The sequence below is a fragment of the Chrysemys picta genome, chromosome 6, assembly GCF_011386835.1.
Source record: "Chrysemys picta bellii isolate R12L10 chromosome 6, ASM1138683v2, whole genome shotgun sequence".
Lineage (NCBI taxonomy): Eukaryota > Metazoa > Chordata > Testudines > Emydidae > Chrysemys > Chrysemys picta.
In genome coordinates, this window is record NC_088796.1 from 54,504,836 (window position 1) to 54,532,253 (window position 27,418).

Sequence of the window (27,418 nt, forward strand, 5' to 3'; positions counted from 1 at the left end):
TGGGCCTGATTTCCTCTCGACACTGTGACTGTGAGGCAGCATTGCAGACAATAACTCATGTTATTGAGTGCCCATCTTGATCTCTGGAGGCTGGGTTAGAACATATAGACTACCTTGATACAGATGCTATCCTCTCCTTACGGAGTTCTGATGAGAAGAAGAAGACTTGAGTAATACATTTTTAGAAACATAGAATCACATACAAGGCAAGTTAAATTACCACAGTGAAAAGATATGATTTTCACCTATGGAATTAGAAGCAGAACTTCAATGAATTGTATAATATCCTATTTTTAGCTCACTGCTAATCAATAGAGTTTTAATAGAAATATTTAATTAATATCCATTTATATGACAGCTCTTGTAGCTCCTGTCCACCTTTATCTCCCTCATTAATTGGTATATTACAATTATACATTCTTGTGGTTAATATCCAGTTATGGATGGTTCATCCTGCCAAATATTGTACTTCATTTTAATGTGCAGGGCACGGTGACAGAAGAAAGGTAACTCTCAGTTGTAGCAGGTCAGCCGATCATTTTAACTTGCCAGCACAGATGCCTTATGAGGGAAATAACATTCTCTGTTTGTTATTTTACATGTCTTGCTATGTCACAGTCAATACAACACAATGAAAAAATAATATTTTTGGTTTATTTGAATAAAAACATTTTCATCGGCTCCAGGAATCTGAATTGAACCACATGAAATTTTAATATCTACCAAAAATTGTTTTTTTTACTCTTGTATCAAACAGAATGAGTGAAAAAGTTACACACTTGCACCCGGCTCTTGTCTCATCATTATATTCAGTGAGGGGTCCTGCTTGGAAATGAATAGCAGTACGTGGTTCTATGTGCGCTTCTGTAATGCCCATCAAGCTTTATGCCTTCTTTCTTTCATTAAGATCTGCAAAAAATAATACAATTAGTCTGATTTACTTTAGTCCTCTGGCTTTTTCATTATTCATATTTTTCCTTTGTGTATTAATGTTCAGAAAAAGAAATGTTCTCTTTGAACAAACACTGAGTAGGCGTACAGAATGTAATAACTGAAAGAATCTCTCCGTAAGTCATAGTCACATTCAGACAAATAGTATATTAAAGATGAAGCAGATAACCTGGAAAATTTGAGCAATTAGAGTTAATGGAATTTTTTAGGTGAGCTAAGAATTGTAGATATAAAAAACTGGAATGAGGATTAAAAGCCTAGTTTTCTATATCTCCATCATATCTACCTGTGTATTTTTACTTCTACATATATATGTATGACTTTGTATGGTTAAATTTGTTAAACTACTTATATGCAGTTTTGTTGTAGCCATGTTGGTCCCAGGATATTAGAGAGACTAGATAGGTGAGGTGGACCTACTTCTGCTGGCGTTAGCTCAAAAGCTTCTCTCTCTCACCAACAGAAGTTGATGTAATAAAAGATATTACCTTATCCATCTTGTCTCTTTAAGCAACTTATGGCTAGAATAGTGTTTCTGTCATGGATCACATGATTTTTCTGTTTTTTAATAATGATCCAGGCCTTTAACATTTTGCAATGTTTATGTGGAACCAGTTGGATAAGTGGATATGATGACAAACCGTTGAACAAATTTGACAGAGCATTTAGAACTGTCACATTCAGTCCTGGACTGCATGAAAAGTTCGTAGGAAGTCTGCAACAGAACTCCAGTGGCACAAAGGACTAAGCCAGTGGATTCTCAATGAGAACTTTTATTAAAAAATCATGAAGTTTCAGACTCCCCACACAGGTAAAAAAAGACATGTCTCAAAAAAATGTGTGGAGACAAACTGGATATAGCACTCAACTCTAGTAGAGCAATTCCAGGTTTTAAAAATATCATAATTCATTCTTGTTATCTGAAAGAAAACAAAAAATGTTATCAACATTCTTATATTATCAGAAAATCTTACATTTATATAATAATTATTAAAAGATATCCCATCTCCTAGAACTGGAAGGGACCTTGAAAGGTCATTGAGTCTAGCCCGCTGCCTTCATTAGCAGGACCAAGTACTGATTTTGCCCCAGATCCCCAAGTGGCCCCCTCAAGGATTGAACTCACAACCCTGGGTTTAACAGGCCAATGCTCAAACCACTGAGCTATCCCTCCCTCCACATGAAGCTTTAATATCTACCGATATATCTATATGGCACCTTTGATCTCAAAAGCTACCAGTACAGTCTACTAATTATAACCAAATCCTGATGTTTTAACTCAACTAATTTTATACTTAAAAGAGTTTGCCTGAGTAAGGATTGAGTAAAATCCAAAACAGGATTTCAGGATTTTGTCCTACATACATCACCACTAAAATGCAGCTACAGGTGAAGGGTAACTTCTAGGGACAGTGAAAAACCACCACACAGCAGGCTATGCAACAGTAGAGGGAAGGAAACTGTTGACCAAGCACACTGGTACAAACACCTATTTTAACAAAATGTGCTATGGGGATTTTAGAGCTAAGTTATGTTATTTCAGTACAACCTGTGATGGGGATGGGGCTCATTGTCCCAGGAGGAAGCTTCAAGAGGGAGTGCATCACTGGAGATACACCTGAACCAAAGCCTCAAACCTAAACACCCTTAAGTTTGGGGGAGATTTGGATTCAGAACTGCTTTAACAAGTTACTAGTGCTCAGCTTTGATCTCATATCTCAAGCACGGTCTACACCTAAAACTGAGGTAGACCTAGCTACGTTGCTCAGGCCTGTGAAAAATTAGGTTGACCTGACCCCCATCTGTCAGGGTTGCCAGTTTTGGTTGGACATATTCCTGGAGGTTTCATCACATGACATAAACTTTAATTAAAGATTAATCTTTAATTCCTGGAGACTCCAGGACCATCCTGGAGGGTTGGCAACCCTACCCACTGTAGACCCAGCTACAGCTGTGTAACTGCAGCTTGTAGTGCAGACATACCCCCAGAATGCACCTTAGTTATTAACCAATAGACTACTACTATACATCCCAGAGTGGCTTTTTGCTGTTTTTAGAAATACTTGTAGCTGTCTCACAAACTTACTAATATCCTCTATTGTTATATAATTCATGTACATTTTATCTTTCATATAAATTAATCTACACTTTTTTTAGGGTGACCAGATGTCCTGATTTTATAGGGACAGTCCTGATATTTGGGGCTTTTTCTTATATAGGTTCCTATTCCCCCCACCCCCACCTCCTCCTGTCCTGAAAGCTTATGCTCTAATAAATTTGTTAGTCTCTAAGGTGCCACCAAGAACTCCTGTTCTTTTTGTGGATACAGACTAACACGGCTGCTACTCTGAAACCAGTCTTGACTAATCGCATGACTCCAGGACCTGAGGCTTTGTTGCAGGAATTGAGCCAAGCATTGGCAACTCTGGAGCCTAGTGGCCCAAGACCTCAGGCGATCTCTGCAGAGCTCTCAGGAGGTGATGCCAACGTTTGTTCTGTGCCACGCTCCAGGAACGTCTCCCAGTGACAGGGGAAAGCCTTTTAACCAGCAAGTAGGCAAGAGGAGGTGAAATTTCCGCTGCTGCCAGGCAGTGCCGCTCCCTTTTGAAGGGCGCGAACAGTAAGGAGCTCAAGCCTGCGCTTGAGTCACGCGACCTCCCCGCAGGCTGGTGGCGCCTGGAACTACAATTCCCATGCTGCTGCGGGGCAGCGGGAACTCGGCAGCCACCGTCCCGCACTGTATCCCATAAGGCCCCACGGCGCCAGTGTTCTTGTAAGCGCAGCGGCTAGGGAAGGAAGGTCGTGAAGGAGACAGAGGCCCTCAGTCGCGCGCCGACCCGTTCCCCGCTCCGGCGCCATGTTGGGTGCCACTGTCCGCCGCTTCGCTACCTCCGCCATCCGCAGGTCCCACTATGAGGACGGGCCGGGAAAGGTAACGGCGCGGGGGGGCCGGGGCTGGCCCGTCACTGCCCGGCGCCGAGGCCTGCGGGTCACAGGCGCCGCAGGGGGGAGCGGCACCTCCCGGCCAGGGCCCGGGCTGACTTGCGGGGAGCGAACGGCGATGGTGCGTTAAACGAGCCCTTGAGGCCGTATTGGTGAACCCGCAGGGGCCGAGCAGCCGTGGGACTCCCCCTCGCACAAGTGTCTCCTGGCGCGTCCGGTAGGGGATTTTCCTGGGCGCTCTGGTAGGTTTCAATTCCTGCCTTCGGGAGACTGGCCGGTTCCCCACCCCCGGAGGCGAGTTCTCCCCCTTCCCTAACCCCTCAGCCCCCTACGAGTGGGTGTCTGGTCCCCACCCGCACAGTGACCGTGGAAGACTCCGAGCCGGCTCCAGCGTTCACAGCACGTAATGACCCGGTTTTGTCTGACTCCTGTGGCGCCGGGGCTTTCTGGCAGGGAGGGCCTTTGCCTCCTCCCGTCGGGTTTCTGTCAGCAGCCATGATGGGATCGTGTCCTTGTCATGCCTCTGCCTTTCCTCTTCTCAAACTCCTCCTGCCCCAGTGGTACAAATGATGTGAACACAACAGTATGAGAAAATCAATGATACTGTAAACGCTTTCTGATGTACCAGATTGTACTTTCCTTTCAAAGTAGTGATCAACTGTGTCTGAATATCTGTGTTAGTTAGGGTTACCATATTGCCACAATCAAAAAAGAGGATGGGGGGGAGCCCTGCCCCCATCTACTCCCTCCCACTTCCCACCCCCTGACTGCCCCCCTCAGAACCCCAACCCCCCCTGCTTCTTGTCTCCTGACTGCCCTGACCCTTATCCACTCGCATGGGTGGCAGGGTTGTAGAAATTTTGGTAGTGCCCAGAACTCACCCACCCCACCTGCTTAAGGCTTTGGGAGGGGGGGTTGGGTGGGGGGAGGAGGTCTGGGGTGCAGGTCCTGGGCTAGGGATTAGGGTGCAGGCTCTGGGCTGCGGCAGGGGGTGGGTGTGCAGGAGGGGGTGAGGGGTGCAGGCTCTGGGATGGAGTTTGGGAGTGGGAGGGGGTGTGTGGGAAGGGGGAGGGAGTTTGGGGATAGGAGGGGATGCAGGGGTGAGGGCTGTGGGTCTGAAGATGAGGGGTTCATGATGCAGGAGGGGGCTCAGGGCTGGGGCAGAGGATTAGGTTATGGGGGGATGACGGCTGTGGCTGAGAGGTTTGGGGCATTGGAGAGGCTCGGGGCTAGGGTGGAAGGGCAGGGTAAGGGCAGCCTGTCTACCCATTAGTGGATGGGGGATGCTAGGACCCGGGGGCAGCAGACAGCAGTTGCTGCTGGCTCTTGCAGTACAAGCAGGCAATGGAGAGGCAGGCAGGGGGGGAACGCGCGGAGGGAGGGTGGTAGGTGGAGGCCGGGGACCCATCTACTCCCCCACTCCCTGACTGCCCCCCCTCCCCCCCGGACTCCCCTTACCATTCTGTCTCCACATGTAGGCAAAACACGTTGCCCGCTGGGTCGGTTTGTGTGTTACACAGGGCTGCAGATACAGGGAGGGGGAGCAGGAGAGGGCTCTGGCTGCTGGAGGCCAATGGAGCGGCTCAATCGGCCCAGCCGCCCAATCAGCAGCCGCACTCTGCATGGGAGGGAGGTGAGGGAGGAAAAAACCCTGGACATTTTAACCTTGTTACCAATTCCTCCCGGAGGGCTATTTAGGGGAAATACGGAAGGATGGTAACCCTAGTGTTGGAGGCATTTTGCAAACTTGGTTAGCCTATAGTCTCCTTCTCTTTCTGAGGAGGTTAGCTATTAAAGTGCCAAGTTTTATATGTTAATACTTCATTTATTCCCTCCCTCCCCCTCCCCCACAACTACCTGTCAAGATTTGATTCAGTAAATGGGAGCCATGTTTCACTTGTGCTATTTGTTTGTAAAGGCAGATGCACAAAATATTAGATGAAGTGTTTTGGAAAAAAGGAGTAAGCATACCTTTATAAAGCTCGTCTAGAACGTGAGTCCATTGATGGAATATTGTTAACAAACTCATCTTTTCTAGAACATCCCGTTTTCTGTAGAAAACAAATGGCGGCTACTAGGATTAATGGTAGTGTTCTTCGGAAGTGGGTTTGCCTTGCCTTTCATTGTAGTAAGGCATCAGCTGCTCAAGAAATGAAGAGGACAAGCTTTAATTCCTATAAAAAGGTAACTGATTCTGATGGCTTGTTTAACACTTCCCCTTCTCCCCCACCCCCAAAGGAGTCTATGAACCAGCTGTGCTTCTTATAAAGTCTAAAAATTAAATTTTGACCAGAACAGTTTGTGTGTCACTAGCTAGTTATTCCAGTTGTGGGTATAATTTGGTGTTCATCATTGGGCCGTGGTGGTGGAGTAGGGGACACAATGATCATTTGATTAAAAAAATTGTAACATTGCTAATGACTTTATACTCTTCAATAAGTGACAGCATTTCTCTAACAAGTGAAAGGAGTGCATCATATCATCTCATTGCTCACGTATACCACTTATCAGGCTCTCTGACACACATTTGAACAAATCAGGATGAATAACTGATATTGTAAATATTTTCTGATGTGCCAATTATTTGATCTGGCCATGGTTAACACCCTCTAGAATGTAAACTAATTTGGCCATTAAAAATACACCATCTAGAATGTAAACAAAAGAAGAAACATTTTATTCCTTAGTTAAAACAAACTTAACCATTTAAGAAACCGGTCTTGTCTGGCCTTGGATTCTGTTCACCTACTCTGACCTTCATAATACAGGCCAGAGAACTTCCCCCAAAATAATTCTTAGAGCATCTCTCTTTGGAAAAAAATTCCATCTTTTTTTTAAAAATGGCCAGTGGTGGAGAATCCACCACAACCCTTGATGAATTGTTCCAATAGCTAATTACACTCTTAAAAATGTATGCCTTGTTTCCAGTCTGAAATTATTTAGCTTCAACATCCAGCTGTTGGATTGTTATACCTTTCTCTGCTGGATTCATATATTCATAGATTCTAGGACTGGAAGGGACCTCGAGAGGTCATCAAGTCCAGTCCCCTGCCCGCATGGCAGGACCAAATACTGTCTAGACCATCCCTGATAGACATTTATCTAACCTCCTCTTAAATATTGCCACAGATGGAGATTCCACAACCTCCCTAGGCAATTTATTCCAGTGTTTAACCACCCTGACAGTTAGGAACTTTTTCCTAATGTGCAACCTAGACCTCCCTTGCTGCAGTTTAAGCCCATTGCTTCTTGTTCTATCCTTAGAGGCTAAGGTGAACAAGTTTTCTCCCTCCTCCTTATGACACCCTTTTAGATACCTGAAAACTGCTATCATGTCCCCGCTCAGTTTTCTCTTTTCCAAACTAAACAAACCCAATTCTTTCAGCCTTCCTTCATAGGTCATGTTCTCAAGACCTTTAATCATTCTTGTTGCTCTTCTAGACAGTCTCTTCCCATTCTGTATGTGTGAAACTGATTTTTTTTTTCCCTAAGTGGAGCACTTTGCATTTGTCTTTGTTAAACTTCATCCTGTTTATCTCAGACCATTTCTCCAATTTGTCCAGATCATTTTGAATTATGACCCTGTCCTCCAAAGCAATTGCAATCCCTCCCAGTTTGGTATCATCTGCAAACTTAATAAGCGTACTTTCTATGCCAATATCTAAGTCGTTAATGAAGATATTGAACAGAGCCGGTCCCAAAACAGACCCCTGCGGAACCCCACTGGTTATGCCTTTCCAGCAGGATTGGGAACCATTAATAACTACTCTCTGAGTATGGTTATCCAGCCAGTTATGCACCCACCTTATAGTAGCCCCATCTAAATTGTATTTGCCTAGGTTATCGATAAGAATATCATGTGAGACCGTATCAAATGCCTTACTAAAGTCTAGGTATACCACATCCACAGCTTCTCCCTTATCCACAAGGCTCGTTATCCTATCAAAGAAAGCTATCAGATTGGTTTGACGTGATTTGTTCTTTACAAATCCATGCTGGCTATTCCCTATCACCTTACCACCTTCCAAGTGTTTGCAGATTTCCTTAATTACTTGCTCCATTATCTTCCCTGGCACAGAAGTTAAACTAACTGGTCTGTAGTTTCCTGGGTTGTTTTTATTTCCCTTTTTATAGATGGGCACTATATTTGCCCTTTTCCAGTCTTCTGGAATCTCTCCCGTCTCCCATGATTTTCCAAAGATAATAGCTAGAGGCTCAGATACCTCCTCTATTAGCTCCTTGAGTATTCTAGGATGCATTTCATCAGGCCCTGGTGACTTGCAGGCATCTAACTTTTCTAAGTGATTTTTAACTTGTTCTTTTTTTTTATTTTATTTTATCTGCTAAACCTTCACCCTTCCCATTAGCATTCCCAATAGCATTCACTATGTTAGGCATTCCTTCAGACTTCTCAGTGAAGACTGAAACAAAGAAGTCATTAAGCATCTCTGCCATTTCCAAGTTTCCTGTTACTGTTTCTCCCTCTTCACTAAGCAGTGGGCCTACCCTGTCTTTGGTCTTCCTCTTGCTTCTAATGATTGAAGAGTAGTTATTAAATTTGTTCCCCATAAAGGTACTTAGACTAATCAAGTCACCCCTAAACCTTCTCTTTGTTAATCTAAATAAATGGAGCTTCTTAAGTCTATCACTATAAGGCATAAGATATTACATTACCAAATCCCTCATCTTCCTCCCCCCTCTTCATGTAAGTACTGGTTTACTATTTCCCTTTTGGAGTAAGAGCACTAAAATTGCTCCCAAAGAAAACTATTAATACAGAAATGCAGTACACACTTTTGCAAGCAGATTGGTTTCATCAACACTTACATCCAGTTTTTAAACATCTCTCTTCTGTAAGTTCAGAACCAAAACTTTGTTTGGAATAGTTTGGATTTTTTTTCCCCCACACAGGTTCTGATTTCTAATCTATACACCAGGAATAATCAATTTTTTTGTCAAGGTCCAGATTTCTTGGTCAGGGCCAGACTCCAGAGAAAATACAAAAACAAATAATAAAGATTTTTGCAGTCCATTCAAAAGCATCTGGCTGTCTAGATTTGGCCTGCAGTCTACCTATTGACTATACCTGCTATACACTCTTCCTCTTTAGAAGAGGTCTGTGATTGGCACTTCAACTAATTCAGCAACAAGCTTGATACCATTAGTGAATTTGGCAACATTCCAAACGATTGAAAGTGTGCAAATGCATCAGTATTCAAAAGAGCCAAATGGGATGACATGGATAATGAGGGATTCAATCAAGAGTTTAAAGCAGAGGTGAGCAAACTATGGCCCACGGGCCACATCCAGCCTCATGACTCCCGGCAAGGGAGGCTAGCCCCCGGTCTTTCCCCCACAGTCCCCTTCCCCTGCAGCCTCAGCTCGCTGTGCCGCCAGCGCTGTGGCCCACCGCTCCTGCCGGGGGAACGGGTGGTTGGATAGGGGGTGGAGTCCCAGGGGGCGGTTAGGAATGGTGGTGTGGATAGGGATCAGAGCAGTCAGGGATTAAGGAGCAGGGTGGGTTGGATGGGTCGGGGGTTCTGAGGGGGGTGGGAAGTGGGAGGGAGCGGATAGGGGGCGGGGGCCAGGCTGTTTGGGGAGGCACAGCCTTCCCTACCCAGTCCTCCATACAATTGCGCAACCCCGATGTGGCCCTCGGGCCAAAAGTTTGCCTGTCCCTGATTTAAAGGGTGGGGAATATAATGCCTAATCAACATGGCTTATGGAAAATAGATCTTGTCGTTGCAAAGAGTAAAATGAAGCTTGACATGTTTAGTTGATAAAGGTAATTGTATAGTTGTAATACATTCTTATACACTGTAAACTTCATATTACTAACTTGTATTGTTATAGCGATAGGAGCCCTAATCACAGGATCCTATTGTGCTAGGTACTGTACAAACAACAATGGTTGCTGCCCTAAACAGCTTAATTTGTAATACTGTATTATATAGCACTGGAGTACTGCATCCATTCCTGGTTTCTGCATTTTTAAAAGGGTACCAAAACATTGGAGAGGGAACAGAAAAGATCACAAATGATTCAAGGGCTAGAAAATTGCTTAGTGATACAAAAGGAATTCAAGCTGTTTAGCTTATCGAGAATAAGAGGTGACTTGATTAGTATAAGTACTTTTTTTATGGGGAGAAATACAGGGTACTAAAAGGCTTCCTCCCTCCTCCCCTGCAGAGAAAGGCATAGTGAGAACCCATGGCTGGTCATGTTAAGCTAGACAAATTCAAATTGAAAATACTTCACAGGAAGTGACTAACCACTGGAACAAATTATCATGGGAAGTAGTGGATTCTCTCTCTCAATGTAATCAAATCAAGACTGGATTCCTTTCTGGAAGATATGCTTTAAGTCAAACGAGTTTATTGACTCAGTGCTAGAAAAACTGTGAAATTCTATGGCATGTTAGGTCATCATACTAAATCTAATGGTGACTCTTGCCCTTAATCTATGTATCTATTTTACAATATACCCAAGAAATGTAGTGTTGAAGTGCATTCAAATATAGACCAGCTCCTGATCTGCCAAAGGCTCCGTGCATAAAGTTAAACATGTGCCTAAGCTCTTGGCCTCAGACACATTTTAATACTGATCTTGGAAGAGGTGATGTAAATTCTAATTGTTCATTCTGTTACTCTTTCTTGCAGACTTGAGGTGGAATATTGCCTGTAGAGCAACTGGTCTTTTCATGGAATAAAGGACAAATATCTACCACACTGGATGTGTTTATAAATAAAAGCTTATCTGAATATTTGGGATGATGTCTTCTGTCAAACTATCAAATGGTTCTCAGCACTGAGGCTTATGCTGTAGCTTACTATGTAACAGCAACTTTTTACACCAAGCTTAAACAGACGAGCCTTTTAGCACAGGAAAAATGTAGTGATAGCATGCTATCTCTTAGCACTAGCAAAATGAAACTGTCCTCTATGCTGAATTGAGTGGTTAAGAATCTAGATACTTGTTCTTCAAGAATCTGTCTTTTGTACCATTAAAGTAACTGTTTTAGAAACAACTCTTGCAGAGTCTGACTTTAGTTTCTCTCTTCAGGGACATGTGAGTTGAAGCAAACTAAGTGCTTACCAGGTTGGAGCCCTCATAAAAGTGTGATTTAGAAATGAGGAATCTGGGAGAGCTGGCACTAGTATCAGGGCCTAGGCAGTTGGACTGTGCTGGTCTCAACTCTCAGGAGGGAGCTCTCCAGAAAGAAAATCTGAATCCTGAAACTACCTAGAAACAGTGCCTGGACTCTGTTCAGACTCAGGAGAGCATAAAAGCATGTGGGTCCAGTAGGTGGAACCTAAACACTGCAGCCTTGTGACTGTCTAGAAGCTGGGAGAGCTTGACCAGAGCTGTGACATCCTAGTCTAGGGCAGATGAGCTTTTGCCACTAATTCAGAACTCCTCTGCCTCAGTATATGATTAGGTCTATGGTTCAACTGGCCTGGGCCATTCTGCACCCTAAAGCCTCCACAACTTCTGTATTTAAATTCTGATTTTTAGATGAGCCAGTAAATGATGATTCTTAAACAAGTATGACTGCCTTCCTGAAGGTTTTGGTTAGATGGTTGCTTTCAAGTTTGGTAAGATGTCAGCACAATAGCTGTCAAGTTTCATAAACTCATTAGGGGATGTTTTGAAGACAGGATCTGCTGCATTAACTTGTTTAATGCTGGGATGTGATAACAGGTGTGTGAATAGGAATTGCTTGCTGGTTATGGGGGGGGGGATGGTCATTAGGACCCAGCAGGGAAGGGTGATGTGGCTTACTTCCTCCTGATGCTGTCTTTGCTGCCAACATCCAAATCTCAGAGCACCTCCTCCCATTCTTCTGTTTGCATGGTGCTCAGCTCTGAGGGGGAGCTATGCTACTACTGAGCTAACTGCTGAATGGGTGGGAAGGTGGAAAACATCCCTAGCAGCATTCCTCATGCTAGATCTGTACAGCCAGCAGCAGTAACACCCACCAGCATCATTTGTGAGGACTTACAACTCGCAGCACCTTTCACCATCTTCAGTACTTATCCCCCAGGCTTAGCCTCCCCAAAACCACCTATGGCAGCAAAGGATTTCGGTAGGTCACAGAAACAACCTGGATAGTTTGTGGGTGTATGGTGTGTGTTTTTTTTTTTTTTTTTTTTTTTTTTTTTTTAAGGCTAAGAACCACTCTGCTAGATTACCTGAAAGTGAAGTATGCCATTATACTAGGGTTGCCAACCCTCCAAAATTGTCCTGAAGTCATGACAAATTAGATTGTCATGTGATGAAACCTCCAGGAATATATCAGACCAAAATTGGCAACCCTAGATTATATGGATATCATGTCCACTAACTTTCTGAGTGTAAATTTTTGTGGGGCCACTGGGAGATACTAAGGCCTGACTTTAAGAAGTGATGAGCATCCACAGCTCCCATGGACATTAATGGAGTCAACACTCCTGACAATCAGGTCCTAGGTCTCTCAGTTTGCACAACCAGAATGAATGGAAAATTGGAGTGAAAGCTTGACCTTATAAAAATCAAAGACAAAACTCACTGACTTTGAATGGAGTCATACTATCCTCCTTGAAAATTGGACTAAAAACTCTTCTGGATCAGTCTTCACCACAGTGATTAACAGGGAAACTCTGCCCAACGTAAAAAAAAAAAAAAAAAAAAAAAAGTTGCTAAAGGGGTAGGGAATAATCTTGAAAATATTCCATTATATAACTAAATCCTGTGCCCTTATTTGGAATACTGTGTGCAATTTTTGTCACCTATCTAAAAAGAATATACTAGAAGAAAATGATTTTATGCATAGAAAGACTAGTATATGAGGAATGCTTAAAAGATGAGGATTATTTGGCTTTACAAAGTAGACCAATAAGAGGGGATATGATAGCAATATATAGAATTTTAGACCTATAAGAGATTTTGAGAGGTCATCTGTTCCATTTTCTCCCCCCCCCCCCCCCCATGCTGAGGTAGAGGACCAAGTACACCTAGACCATATCTGACAGTTGTTTGTCCAAACTCTATTTAACCTCCCATGATGGGGATTCCACAACTTCCCTTGGAAGCCTATTCCAGAGTTTAACTACACCTATAGTTAGAAAGATTTTCCTAATACCTAACCTAAATCTCACTTACTGCAGATTAAACCCGTTACTTCTGGTGGACATGGAGAACAATTGAGCACAATCCTCTATAACAGCTCTTACCATATTTGAAGATTAATCAGGTCCCCCTTCTTTTCAAGACTAAATCTGCCCAGTTTTTTTAGTCTTTTCTCATAGGTCTGATTTTCTAAACCTTTTTATCACTCTCTTGGTTCTTTTCAATTTGTTCACATCTTTCTTAAAGATGTACAGTCATGAATGTTATAAGATCAATAAGACATTTGTTCCTATGAAATTCAATTAAATATGAACAAATTTGAAAAAAATGAAATGCTTTTTTATTTTTAAACAAAAACAAAACATACCCCCTGTAGAACTCATTGCTACCAGATATTGCTGAAACAAAAGTCTCAGTAAAGGATTAAGCATTTTATATGGATAATGGGTACATAGTTGGTGCTTAGTGTGTAATGAAAGATCTGCCAGGGCTCAAACACTTTTTTTACATTCATAACTGATGCAGCAAGCCCAGAGGTGCCAGGGCTATGAAGTGCCAAGGCTCAGCACTGACAAATTAAGCTCTGTATATAATCACATTTTACACTAGCTAAAATAAACATTTACAGGGGATATACATCCTGATGTAAGAGATAAGACAAGCACTGTGGCTAAGAAGAAATTCCCATCGTAAGATTATTATTCCATAATTGTCCATTATGGAAGTTTTAACTCTTGTTCTGAAGCAGAGCTGGTTGGGAATTTTCCATGAGAGTGATTTTCCAGTTGAGAATGCAGTTACTGTAAAATCAAAACAGATTTTCCAAACATAAAAATAAAAAAATATATTTTCTAGTGGATAAATTGAAATGGAGCACAGTAAAACCTGCCTTAGAGACTACCTCCACATTTCAAAATCAAAAGTGTTCAGAATTTGTGTTGCAGAAAAATGTCAAAATCTCAACATTTCGTCCTGATTTGGAATGAAAACAAATGTTGAAGTGTCAGAATTTCCCATGGGATGGAAGTTCTGAATTTCACTCATTTTTACTCTGAAGCATCTGGTATTGTGTACTGTTGGAGACAGGCCACTGGACTAGGCGGACTACTGTTCTGAGCTAGTGTGGTAATTCCTATGTAATTAATATGAAAAATGTGAGTACATAGTGAACTTGAATTGAGATTGTCCAAATTTCTTAGAATTTAGATTTCTTACAGTTACTGACAGTACTGAGAGGTAGGAAGTTGCCCTAAATTATATTTTGGACAATAAATACTTTCAAAGTTAATTTTTTTCATAATGACTAACATTTTCCAACATAAATATTGAAGTATCCTGCATTCCTTACTTTGGTCTTCACTAGGGTGTCTGTTTATGTTTGGTTTTGAGAATGATATAACGATGTAGAGGTAACATGAAACAGGTTTGATGTGACATTTTATAAACAAACTGGGCACAAGAGAGAAATGTGAAAGCTGAGATGTGGTTGTTATGACAACCAAATTAGAAGCAGTTCTTGCTGGACATAAGTGAAGCGGTAACATGAAAGTTATTTTCATTCTTTAAAGACAAAGGTCATAGTTGTAGCATTTTACTCTGGCTGCTTTTTCAAAATCCCACTAGTAATAAGAGTAATGCCATTGAATATCCTAAATACTTTCAGCTAGAATTGTTAAGAAAAGACTGAAAGAACACAAATACCAAGACAGTGTTTTCTGTATATAAGGAAGGCAAATCTTATTCTTATTTTAAGGATAAAGAAATGAAGCTTCAGACAGGCCAAATGATTCAACCAATTTCATTCAGGACATCTGTAAAAGAGCTAAGAAGAACTCAGAAGCCCTGTGTTTTAGTCATAAGATTGTCCATCCTCCCTTGGCTGGAGTATTCTAAATAATGGTAAGAAATGTTTGTAATCTTAATTACATATTTGAAAACTTTCAGGGTCTGAAAGTTACATTACATTGTCACCAACACAAAATTTGAAATCAGACAGGGCAGAGAGATAGAACACCACATCTGCATACAGCCATTTGATGCATCATAATTAAGTCTCCAAAAGATTATACTTAATGGAAGAAGGTGTAAAGACAAGCTGGGTGAGCACCACATTGCTTCAGTGAGTGATTTTATAAAATTAGGGAAATGCATAGACAACCCAAAGTCAGTTCAGACTCTAAAAAGGCTTGGAATGGTCTCGAGTCTCAGAAACTACATATTAGCCCAGGGGCATTACAAGCATTCATTTTTCTACAGTGACAATGACAATAAGACCCACTATGCAAACAGGGTACATGCCACTCAGCTTTGTTATTACAGCAGAAACAAAAAACTTGAAGGGTGAGATGCTACAGCTTGGTCATACCCTATTATAGCAGTAGGAAATGTTAGGGGCAAATTTGTTAATAGCTGACTCCTGCAATCTGTGAATCCCTGCTTCTGACAGATTTTCTAACCAGCTTATGTTTCCTCTTATTGCAGCCCAGGAGATGGACATTAGCAGCTGTCTGGAACAATACAGCATTGCATTTAAATACATTTAAAATAATAGTATTTGATGGAATTAATGAGAATTGCTGTTCCATTTTTTGTTTAAACATTCCATGAATAGTTAAGTACTTTTCTTACTTACTTACCTTTTTCATTAGTTATGTAGAGAGCATGGAAAAACAAGCAGCACTTTGAAAAATGTCACAGTATATAAATAGCACTTCTGAGAACATTACTAAAGTTCTACTGAACTGCAAAACCAACAAGTTAGTGGTGAATATAATGAAGATGCAGGCAAGAGAAGAAGATGTAAAAATCAAGGCAAAAGGCCAATCAAATTACTTCTGTAAAGAACTGCAATGTTGCAGTTCATGAAATTTTACCATGATTTTATTGGGAGTCTCACAATATTTTTCGTAGAACCCCAGCTCCTGTTGTTAAATAATTTTGTGAGAATCTCAGTTTTCTCTTTTTCATTTTAGCCCTCTTGGTTGTGAAGAAAAGCTTGAAAGTGTGACCTGAGTGCACCTTGAAAGTGTGACCTGAGTGAGGCTCAGAAACCAGAAGAAAATTAAAAAGAACTCCAAATTTATTATTTTTTTAAAAGTATGATTTTTCAAGCCCATAATCTCATGATTTTTTTGAGGCTTGATTAATGATTTCTGAATGCTTGAGGTTGGCATATTGGAACTGTAGACCTCACTAGAAATAGCACTAGTCCAGTGTTTCTCAAACTGGGGCGGCCAGTGGGAGCCGCGATCGGCCGGACCTGCGGACGGGGCAGGTAAACAAACTGGCCCGGCCTGCCAGGGGCTTTCCCTACACAAGCTGCAGCCCCAGTTTGAGAAACACTGCACTAGTCTCACTTCATCTCTCTGGACCCAATGAATTTCTTTGATGACAAAAGGAAGGGTCTCATCAGAAGTGAAGGAAAAACATGGCAGCTATGGACCAGCTGTATTATTAACCATTGATATTTGATAAATTGGGGATTATGTTTAACTAAAACCTCCAGACTTTGCATGTAAATAGTCCTCATTGAGGAGTAGGCTCTACATTTGTGAGGAAAGTAAATATAAAAAAGTTATTGAAATGAATGAGAAATCACTGCTGAGCAGGGCATCTGCTGAGGTTTACAGCAGAACCTAAAGAAGATCTGCCCCCTATAAGATCTCTCAATGCAAAACTTTCCTGATAGGCCCAAGAGCTGCCACTAGGACAACTTACTGGAAGAGAATTTGAAGTGTCTCAGGAAGTACACCACCACAGTGCTCCAAAATCACGTAGATTATGTATTTTTCTTTCCTGCTGTTGAAAATGCACCTTCTAATCATCAGACCCCTTTAAAGTGTTTCATGTTGAACATCCAAAAACTGAGGTATACAAAGCTACTAACCACTTTTGAAAATCTTGGCCTGTATATTTAAAAACATATATTGAGCCCCGTTTCTTAGCCCTGAACACTTTATAGAAATGGCAATATATTGCCTGAAATCCAAAGCTCCTTCCCTTCCAGCAAGAATTATCCTGTGAATCTTCAGCACTCCACTTGTATTGTGAGGGTTGATAGTCCCCAGCACTCTACATGACAGTCCCATTTAACTCCTGGTACTTTACAACCTTCTGTTCTTGCAGAATTCAGAACAGTAAGGCACACTTTACACCTGAGATACAGTAAAACATCTGGTTTCATAGTGTTTCTGTTATTCTCCTAGAGCAGCACAAATTCCCTGTCCTTTTTTCACCAGTTTGCTTCACTATCTTTCTATTACACTGTGTTCCTTCTCTGTGGAAACAACAGACAGTGTAAAACAGTCTAGAAGACTTTTAGGACAAAGTTACATCATGTTCTTACACTGTAAAGCAAGTATAGCTTTAAAGTACAGTGGCAGTGATGTTATCAGTAAGGTCACAACAGTTTCCATCCTAAGCCTCTGTTTTAAGCCATTCATAACTGAAATTTACTTTTCATGCTAAAAAATTTCAAGCTTGGACTTTGCCTTAAAATGAATTATTGAGAACAATTTGAACAAAAAACAACATTTGCATATGAGCATAATTTAAATATATATATACCATAAAAAAGTATTTACAGTAATTTTTGGACAGATTTACTGTCAAAACAACTAGGGACAGAAAGTAAAAATTGAAGATTAAAATATATCCAACTGATAAGTACCTTTGGATGTAGAGCGGTTAGAAAAAAAAATTTGACACAATGTTTTTTGTTGAAAAATGGAGTCCCATCAAAATTGAAACACTTCACAAAATTGTGGTGCTCATACCAAAGTTTTATTGGAGAAAAAGGGTGCTAACAATGCAAAAACATCCCGTGTTGACATTTTCAGTACAAAACATTTCAGTGTATCTTTTTGAAATGACTTTGATTTAATTTTAAAAATTTTGAATATACATTTATATAAAATTTGAAAAATTTGAAATTGAAACAATTATTTTGATTTTATCAAAGCAAAATATTTCAATAGAGAAGGATATCTTTATTTTATTTTATTTTATTTTATTTCGGAAAATTTCAGGATTTTCAGGTTTTGTTCCAAACTAGAGTGAAAACAAGTCTCTCAAAATCTGCTGTGAAATGGAATATTTGTTCTCCACTCAGCTCTATTTGGATATATCATTTCCTGTGTATTTTTCTGTACTCTGTATTCTGGCATACCCAGAGTAGTAACAAGAAGTTATATTTGTATCTAAGTTTGTAGAATTGTATTATATTTTATTGAGGAAATAGTATGTGTTCATTTAATTTAGACAACATAATGAATATGCACAACGTGACAGACCTAAAAATTGCATGAAAAACCTCAATGATGGCATGTCCATGCATGCTTCACTTTGAAATTTAACATTCTTCTAACTTAGTTCTTTGTATGGAATAAATGATGGTTTACATAGCATCACTGTGGTAAATGTACATCTGAATAGAGATACTGTGTAGTTCTTATTTCACTTTTTTGCTAAGGTCTTATATAGGTCTAAATAACTGCAATCATTCTTACATCCCGAATGCTCAACATTCAATACTCTTGCATTGGCCTTGCTGCTATAACAAGGCATGTGAGTAGAGGAAGATGGGAAATATGTGCTTAGAAAGTAGCAAGAGAAAGCAAAGGAGGTTTGCTGCCAGCAACCAAAGAGATGAGGAAGGAGTTCACACTTGAACCCTCCCACGTGGTACCACTTATTGATTCATATCTAACCTACATGTAAGACCCAAACACTTCTTCATTTGGTGAGACTTAAAGGGTGCATCTACACTTCAAAAAAACCACCCTGTGGCAGCAAGTCTCAGATACTGGATCAACTGATTCAGGCTCACTCTTTCGGACTAAAAATAGAAGTGTAGACATTCCTGCTTGGGCTAGAGCCCGGGCTCTGAAACCCAGCAGTGGGGAGGGGGAAGGTCAGATAACAGGAACCAGTTTGGATTCTCTTTAGTGCACAGCTAGTCATTTAGTTGCTTTCTTTGTAATGTGTAGTAAAAATTTATTATGGTCTGGGACTTCTGTTAAGTCATCTTTATGGCACTAGAACATCATCTGTCAAAAAGAAATGACCTTTTCTAAGAACAAAATTTCCCTGCTTATATCTTTCCAAATGTTGATTAAGTTATGTGAGAACAACAAGGAAAACAAGATTTGTCATACTGAAAAGCTGATGAATATGTACTGTAAGGCAACGTCACATTCTCTAATGAATAAACAATTACAGCTGTAATTGTTTGTACATTCCTGCAAATGCCAACAAAATCAAACATCTGTCATGCCAGATGACGAAGCACAACTCATTTAATGTACTTAGCACTCCACTCATCTTGAAAAGGTCACTCGGGCTTTAACAAGCTATACATGGTTAGCCAGCTTTTAGGAAATGAGCGTGTACCTTCCAAAGCATGCAGTTTGTATCAGCAATAAAGGTGCTATCATATTTGGCTCACCTTCAAGTGACATATTTGGCTTAAATAACAAATTATAACTGGTGCAATCTGCCTAATGTTTCTGCTGCATGCTTGGATACATTCAAACCTGTTCTATTATTTTTTATAATTTCTGTAGAAGACACGCCCAGAGTCCGCAGTTAGAATCAGGCCCCAGCGTGCATGGCTTCATACAAGCACACAGGAAGACAGGGTCCCAATGAACTAACAGACTAAGAGAACACACATACAATTCTATTCTATATTCAATATCAGTAAACACAATCTATTCTTTTACGGCTCAGTTGTGACTTTTAGCCACGGGCCACTAAGGCTGATCTGTAAGGGGTGTACCATACCATGCCATAGATTAATATATCAGACTCCCCAGGCCTGCACTGGAACTTAGTGGGACTCGGAAATGGTAGAGTCTTGCCTCCTCCCTATCCCCTTTGGCGTGACTTACTCCCACAGAAGTCCTAGGAAGGCACAGCCAACATGTAGTTGTGTGCAGTTGTCTCCCTTCTGCCCTTGTGCAGCTATAATGGGAAACAGATTTTTTTGTAAAAAACATTGTTGATAGAACACAGGGGAGTGACATGGGCCATCAGTGATGTCAATAAGAGAGCTGTTAATGCTACACTAGTGCAAAAGCAGGGTGTGGGTGGTGGTACAATTAATCTAACCTGTACATAAGAAGAGTAGATATTACCAAGTGCCAATAGTGCATGCAAGCCTAATAAACTGGTTCTGTTCTTACCTGAATAAAGGAAGCTAATCCTCAAAGACACCATTATATAAGAGATCAGATTGGTTCCCAGCCTGCATTGGCAAGCTAGAGTTACCACAGATGCACAAATCACTTCAGCCTTTAGACCGATGGGAGCTGGCCAATGCCACTACCACCTCCTCTTCTCCCTGCCCAAGTGCATGATTCCCAAGGTAGTTCAGGGAGCTGGTCCAATGACTACATCCAGAAGCTTCAGACTAATAGGGCAATATTCTAACAAAGCACGCACCTCATATAAGATAATTTTGAAGTAATTTAGAAGTGAAAACACCTTATAAAAATGCCATGGTCTCCCACCTTTCTTTTTTGCAGTCTATCGAGGTTGTTTTCTGGTACACAGCAGGAGAGTCTGAAGCCCAAAGGAGGGTAATACTGTACTACTTTGCATTTAGAGAACTATTTTCATCGTAAAGGATTACAAATCACTTTATGGACTGTGGATTTGATTCACTCCTGCTGGTGCAGGGAAATGCAAATTACAACTCTCTGTGCCACCAAAGGCTGCAGAACCCCAGGGGAAGGACAGGCAGTTTTGCACTGTTGGCTACCCACAGGGATTTCATCAAGGAATGGGCTTGAAATTGCAGCTGGTGCTTCGTTGAAGCCCCTCTAGCAGAGGTTAGCCAGGGACTGGGCTGAATCCTTGCTGCCTCTGCTAGTCTGTCCACAGTCCGTTGATGACAACTCCACCCACTTTGGGCCTGGGCTAGCTAACTATAGGCCTCCTGGTGGATTGGAGGGTGCAAGTAATTTGTACCCCTGCAACCATTATGACCACTATAGGGATCATTAACCTACTAGTCACCTCTGTAGTAGAATGTGGCAGCCATTGTGCACCAATATACACAACGGTTTTTAGAAGGGAAAGAGAAGAAAACTTACATTTCTACTTTACTAAATTTTACTATACGACAAAAATTCATTCTGTTGAGCCTGTTTCACACAGAATCTATCCCAAATTACTTTACATAATTCAGTTACAGAGATAATAGCAGAGAGTGATTAAGATATTAAAAATTATGGATGAGAGAGGGGAGAAGATCGGTATAGGTCATTGTTCCCATCTTTCTTGAATATAGTATGTTGGCCAGCTGGAGTCTGAATCATTTCAGTATGTATGGAGATGAGTAAATTGACCTTAGACCTTCTTGTGGCTTTAGCATAAGACCAGGTTTAATCAAACAGTGTTTTCCAAATTGCATGCAATTGCAACGCAATTATGTATGCCCTACAGTATTACACACGTCTACTCTTCCAGGATGCAGTATCATGCATCAACATGATAAAGGGAAGGCATGTACATTTTTTATCTGGGTTGCTAAATTTTCCTGACTGTTTTGCAAGGCTGATATACTGGAACAGGGGAGGAAGGAGGCCATGCAGTTAAGTCCTGGGTCTGCCACAAATTTCTTTTGTGACCTTTGGTAAATCATTCAGGGTCAGATCACATCAGGCCTAAATATATTTGCACCAACTGAGGCTCTGGTCCTTAGCCTTCCTATGACTCAGTTCCCCATCTATAAAATGAGTATAATACTTACCTGTTTCATGGGGATATTTTGAGGATATATTCATTACTGTTTTTGAGGTACTCAGATACTGCAGTAATGAGAATCATAGGTAAAGTCATTAGAGAGATTATGCTAACATATATTTTCACAAATTGTTTAGTATACAGCATCAAACAGAATGAGATGTGGCACTGTAAAACAGCCAGAAGCTCAGTTCTGAAGTCCTTGCACAGTTATAGCGCAGATCAAAGTTTCTGGGAATTGTGTGTGTGTTTGCAAAGTCTATATCAGTTGGAAAGATTGTCCTTGTTTGTGAAGGTGTAACCTATCCATCACTTACATAGTGTGTCTCTGTCCCTCTCTAGTGGCTGGATTATATATATCTAGATGAATCATCTACTGTGCTTGAGCTAACACAAATGAGTCTTTTAGTTCAGGCAGTGAGTAGAGACTTATTGTTTTAGAACCAGAGGTCCTAGTTTCAGCCTCCACTGACAACAATCCACCCTGGGTGCAGGCAGCCTGGGTGCAGGCAGAGAGCTACACTAGATAAGTGTGGGTTACACAAGCCAAGGGAATCATACACAGTAATCCACCAGCACAAGTTGTCCTGATCTTTTTAACTATGATTTTATACCAGATTTTCCAAGATGTGCCATTCGTGTGCCCAGATACCAAGGTTGTACTCAAACTGGATATTTTCATATACGGACAGCCTGTTAGGTATCAAAATAGTTATGTGCACAAATACCCTAGTTATGCATTCAGTCTTGCTATTTGCATGCTATCTTAAGTGCCTACTCTTGGACATTGACTTGCACAGAACTACGAAAATCAGATCCTTTGTGTACACTTTAACTTGAGTCTTGCCAAAAATCTGGGCAGTGGGTAATTAATCTTGATCAGGAAGATTTATTTCTGTTTGCTTTATATTGTTATTCATATAATTAAAATCAGTTTTACACCTTAGGTTACATTGTTATTTGATCTATCTGGGCTACAATGACTACATCTAATTTACTCCGAGAAAGCTTACTCATACTGAACAGCAACATAGTTCATTTAAGGAATAGATTCTGTCACCCTTACTCTGACTCAGTAGTATCTTACTCCAAGTAACTCCATTGATTTCAGAGTGACTATTCACTGAGTTAATACTACTCAGACTAAGTAAGAGAGGGATATCTGGTCCTTGGTTTGTACAAAACCATACAACTTTTAATACAAGGTTTGAAAAGATATTTTGACCTTCTACCTGTATCACAGCAAGAAGTTATGAGAATTTTTTCAAGAAACTTCCACCTCTCATAAAATCTGGGCTTAAAAACCCCTACATATATTGATTGAGCTTACTCTACAAGCACAGTGTTATCCTATTCAAATATATGAAATGTCAGCTAAAAAAAAACATGTTTTCCATATACACAGAAAAAAAATCCTGTAAATGGGGAAAAACACCCATTGCTAATAAAGAATCCTCACTTTAATCACACGTTTTCTTCATTACTTCCATATTTTAGGTGATATAAAGGGAGGAACAATTATTGCCTTGTTCACTTTGATTTATTTGGCTCAATGCCTCCTTACCTAACTAACGTAAAATAAACTGTGCTACATGGGTCATTTATGATGAGATTTAATAAGATGCTTTTTATTTCCACCCTGCAGGGAAACATATTAGTTTGCTAGCACCTGGCAAAAAACATTTCTTTCATTCTCTCTTTATTTTCATTCAGTAGAATTCAGTGAATGAGGTAATTTAAAGCTACAATGCACACATTGTCATTAAAGGACAATCTACTAAAATAGGACTTCAAAACCCAGAGGAGAAAATGATGCCCAGATGTCAAAATGAGGAAGGTCATGAGCAAGCCTGACTGGTTCCTAACTTCCTGTAAACATTACTATGTAAATGAAGTCTTGTTCTTTTTCATTGCTCAAATTCTAAATGTTTCCCCATCTCCAGTCATGTTATTTACTAGCAAAGTAACATAATTTGACAGGTATGTAAGGTAATCTTGTGGGTAAGGCAATAAAAGCTAGGAATCTGGTGTGCTATTAGTTTCCTGCCCTAGACTTCCTAGTGACCAATTTAGGCTGGGATTTAGGTGCCCTTCTTTCAATGGCATTTGGAGGCCTAACCCTCTTAGACTCCTTTGAAAATCCTTTGACTTAAGTTCTTTTTGCTTCATTGTTCTGCTCTGTAAAATGGGAATAATGCCTACCTACCACACAGTGATGATGGAAGGTTAAATTAACTGATATTCCTAAAACAGTTTCAAGTCCTTAGATGGAAGGTGTATATACGGTCAGTGAAACAGCTGTAATCTGGTGCCGGTTGCAAACCACTATAGTTATGCTCGCATAACAGTTTCCATTAAAAGTCTCAGATTTTAGTCGCTCACAGCATTCTCAAACTTTGATATTTAAGATAACACTTTCCATGTTTGATCTTAGCTTGGTAGTCATTTCTGAAGTGGGGGAGGAGAAGGAAGAGGGAGAATACTTTTCCTGTTATAAAAAATGTCTTGTAACCCTTTTGGACAACCCTACAGATGAAACAGCTTAGGGGTGGTATTTCTCCATCTCAGGAAATATTGGATTTGATTGCATTTGAAAATCACATATCAAGCAGCAGATTTCTCATTAAGTTTATAAAACACACACTGTGCATGTGGAACTACTATTCAATGCATGTTATGTGCTTTCCATCTGTGCATGACCCACGGAGGATATGGTCTATTATACCTCTCACTTTGGAAGCCTTACTCTTTAGCTCAAACTATAGAAATTTATGCTGTCAGATCTAGAGAGCCCTAGTTCAATCCCTGGTGTTGGCCAAGATAGCCACTACCACTGATTATTTATTTGGTGTTGGTCCTGCTTTGAGCAGGGGGTTGGACTAGATGACCTCCTGAGGTCTCTTCCAACCCTAATCTTCTATGACTGTATGATTCTACCACAAGTTTTTGTAGATAACATAACAGTGTACTATGGCCCTGATCCTGCAGTGAGCTCCATACAGGCAGACCCCTGCATCTACACAGAATCCCTCTTATATCAGTGGATCACAACACAGATGCAAGGGTCAGAGACAAGTAATGTGTAGTCGTGTCTAGTGGTTGGAGCAGGAGTTGGTAGCCAGGAATCATAGCTGAGAGTCAGAACTGGAGTCAGAGGCCAGAGACAAAGTCAGGAAGCAGAGCTGAGGATCAAAGCTGGGTTACCTGGAGTGAAGCAGAGCAGGAGTGGAGCTGGGTCCACAGCTAGGAACAAGCTGGCACAGAAATTATCATAGCTATGGGCAAATGCTGTGAGCTGCCACAAAACTCCAGCTGAGGCTAGGCTTAAGAGCTCGTCTGCTGCCTCTTCACACCAGTCATGCAGTATAGCAAATCAGGTAGCCTACTACAGGCCAGCTGTGTTCGTTAGAATCCTGGCTTTGCTGCAGGCTGTGATTCCTAACAGCAAGTTTGTGCCTGTGCAGAGGTCATAGCAGAATCAGAACCTAAATGCCTTCTTACTCCCCCAAGCAGTTTGTGGGTTTTCTCCAGGTGCTGTACGCCTTTGTGGAGTGTTTGGTCAAGCTCAACTGGACCCTGACTGAACCCATAAGCTTTGGGAGAGGGTGCGTCAAGGCTGTCCACTGTCAGGCCAGCTGTACACTCTGGCCATCAAGCCCTCCCTGCTGAGCCAGAGTTGCGGGTGGCCCTGTCAGTGTATGACAATGAACTGCTCCTCGTAGTCCAGGACCCGAGCAACCTGGTGCAGGAGGAGGCTTGTCAGGCAATCTACTCAGCGGCGGCCTCCACCCGGGTCAACTGGGTCAAGAGCTGTGGCCTGATGGTTGGGGACAGGTGGCAGGCAAACTCCCTCCCACCCACGCTTCAGGCCATTCAGTGGAGCACTGGTCCACTGCTCTATCTCAGCATCTACCTTTCTGCCATGAAGTCTTCCCTGCCAGAGAACAGGCAAGGCTTGACGTGAGGGTGGCTGAGCGGTTGCGGAGGTGGACAGGACTGCTCCAGTGCCTTTCCCTGTGGGAGAGGGCACTGGTGTTCAATTAGCTAGTCCTGTCCATGCTCTGGCACCAGCTTACCACTCTGATCCCAGCCCCGGGTATCCTGGCCCACCTCCAGGAGTTGGTTCTGGAGTTCTTTTGGCCAGGACTGCACTGGGTCTCTGTAGGGGTCCTGTGTCTCCCCCTAGAGGAAAGAGGACAGGGCCTGATCTTCCGTCACACTCAGGTCCATGTCTTCTGCCTCCAGACCATGTAGAGACTCCTTTATGGTTCAGGTAGTCCGGCGTGGAACATGTTGGCACACGCCTTCCTCGGCTGCCTCCGAGGGCTCTGATATGATCAGGAGCTCCTTCATCTCCATCCGAGAGGTCTTCCGTGAGAACTCTCTGGGCTGCCGGTCTTCTACGAGGACGTCCTCCAGACCTGGAAGCTGGTTTCGGCAACCAGGTCTGTGGCAGCCTTGCAGAGCCCCTGCTACACACCTTCCATCTCAGTGTGCAGGAGTCCCCCTCAGTGCACCAGAGGTTGGTCCTGGCAAGAGTTACCAGAATCGGAGACCTCCTGGACTATGACCAGGGAGACTGGGTGGATCCCCTGGTGCTCGGTCAGTGCATGGGGCTCTTCATCCTTTGAACTCCACGGCACGTTCTTCGGGAGGTGAGAGCACTCGGGTTTATCTCGAGTGGGTCCTTTGGGAGCATGCTCCCTGCTCGCCTGTCACCCCAGGCCCTCCAGATCTTTTCAATGGGCCCCTGTTCTGTGAGGCCTCCTCCATCCCCACCCCCTCCAGCTGTCCCCTCCACACACTCCGAGCCAGCTGTGCAACCTGCAGCTGGTTCGCTTCTGAACCACGCCAAGGACATATCTTACACGCTCGTGTTCCATACTCTCAATTTCCTCACCCTCATATCCCATCCTGATACTAAGTGGCGGGACCTATTGCCACCTATTGAGGATGAGGAACCCCGGTGACCCAGCCTGTATTCCACCTTGGTCCCATGGCCCGCTGGGGATATTACTTGGCAGCTCCTTCACGGGGCCATGAGCATGGGTATGTATTTGGTGTGTTCACCCCTGTCCCTGATGTCTGTCCCTTTTGCAGCATGAGGGAGACCCTGGCACACACCTACCTTGAGTGTGCCAGGTTGCAGCCCCTCTTCTGGCTCCTCCTGGACCTATTTTTGCATTTTTGGCCACCCTTCTCCCCCCACCTTCTCATCCATGCACACCCCATCTCTGGCTCCATGAAGTCACGAGACCTCCTCATCAACCTCCTTTGTTTTACTTGATTTTGTTGTTTTGGCATGCCAATATTACCCTAGATAACAAGGGTGGTGCCCATGTATGTATATTCATGTCTCTCACTGAATAAGCAGCACAGTTATTTAGTATCATGTCACTATGGACTTATTATAAGACAACTTTATATTTAATTTTATATTGTTACTTCTGCTGACAATAAAATAATTGAATTCCAGACATATCGTCTGGATGAAGATGAAAGCCACATGCTGGCTGATTAAAAATGCCTTATCTTTATCCTAGTTGGAGCCAGACAGTTTTATCTATAAACACCATGCCAACAAGACCAAAAACATCCTTGTATTACATACAAGAAGAGATTTATTATTATTCTGAGGAACAATGCAGATTGTTTTCTCTTAGTTTAC

General features: G+C 41.9%; 1 protein-coding gene, 1 long non-coding RNA gene and 1 other non-coding gene across 3 annotated transcripts; all 3 read left to right on the plus strand.

Moving 5' to 3' along the window:
* Window positions 1–3,686: 3,686 nt before the first annotated feature.
* LOC101950851 (cytochrome c oxidase subunit 7C, mitochondrial) lies at window positions 3,687–10,655 on the plus strand. The gene is made up of 3 exons (XM_005288153.5): window positions 3,687–3,883; window positions 5,933–6,078; window positions 10,554–10,655. Exons 1-2 carry the CDS (start codon window positions 3,809–3,811, stop codon window positions 6,047–6,049), a joined length of 192 nt encoding a protein of 63 aa, XP_005288210.1. The 5' UTR covers window positions 3,687–3,808; the 3' UTR covers window positions 6,050–6,078; window positions 10,554–10,655.
* Window positions 4,455–4,518, plus strand: LOC112059434 (small nucleolar RNA Z39). Its single transcript, XR_002888740.1, has one exon. It is a non-coding gene; the product is annotated as a small nucleolar RNA Z39 (small nucleolar RNA).
* A 4,100-nt stretch (window positions 10,656–14,755) lies between the features above and the next one.
* On the plus strand, window positions 14,756–18,436 carry LOC122174238 (uncharacterized). The gene is made up of 2 exons (XR_006175810.2): window positions 14,756–14,901; window positions 15,484–18,436. It is a non-coding gene; the product is annotated as an uncharacterized LOC122174238 (long non-coding RNA).
* Window positions 18,437–27,418: the final 8,982 nt, after the last annotated feature.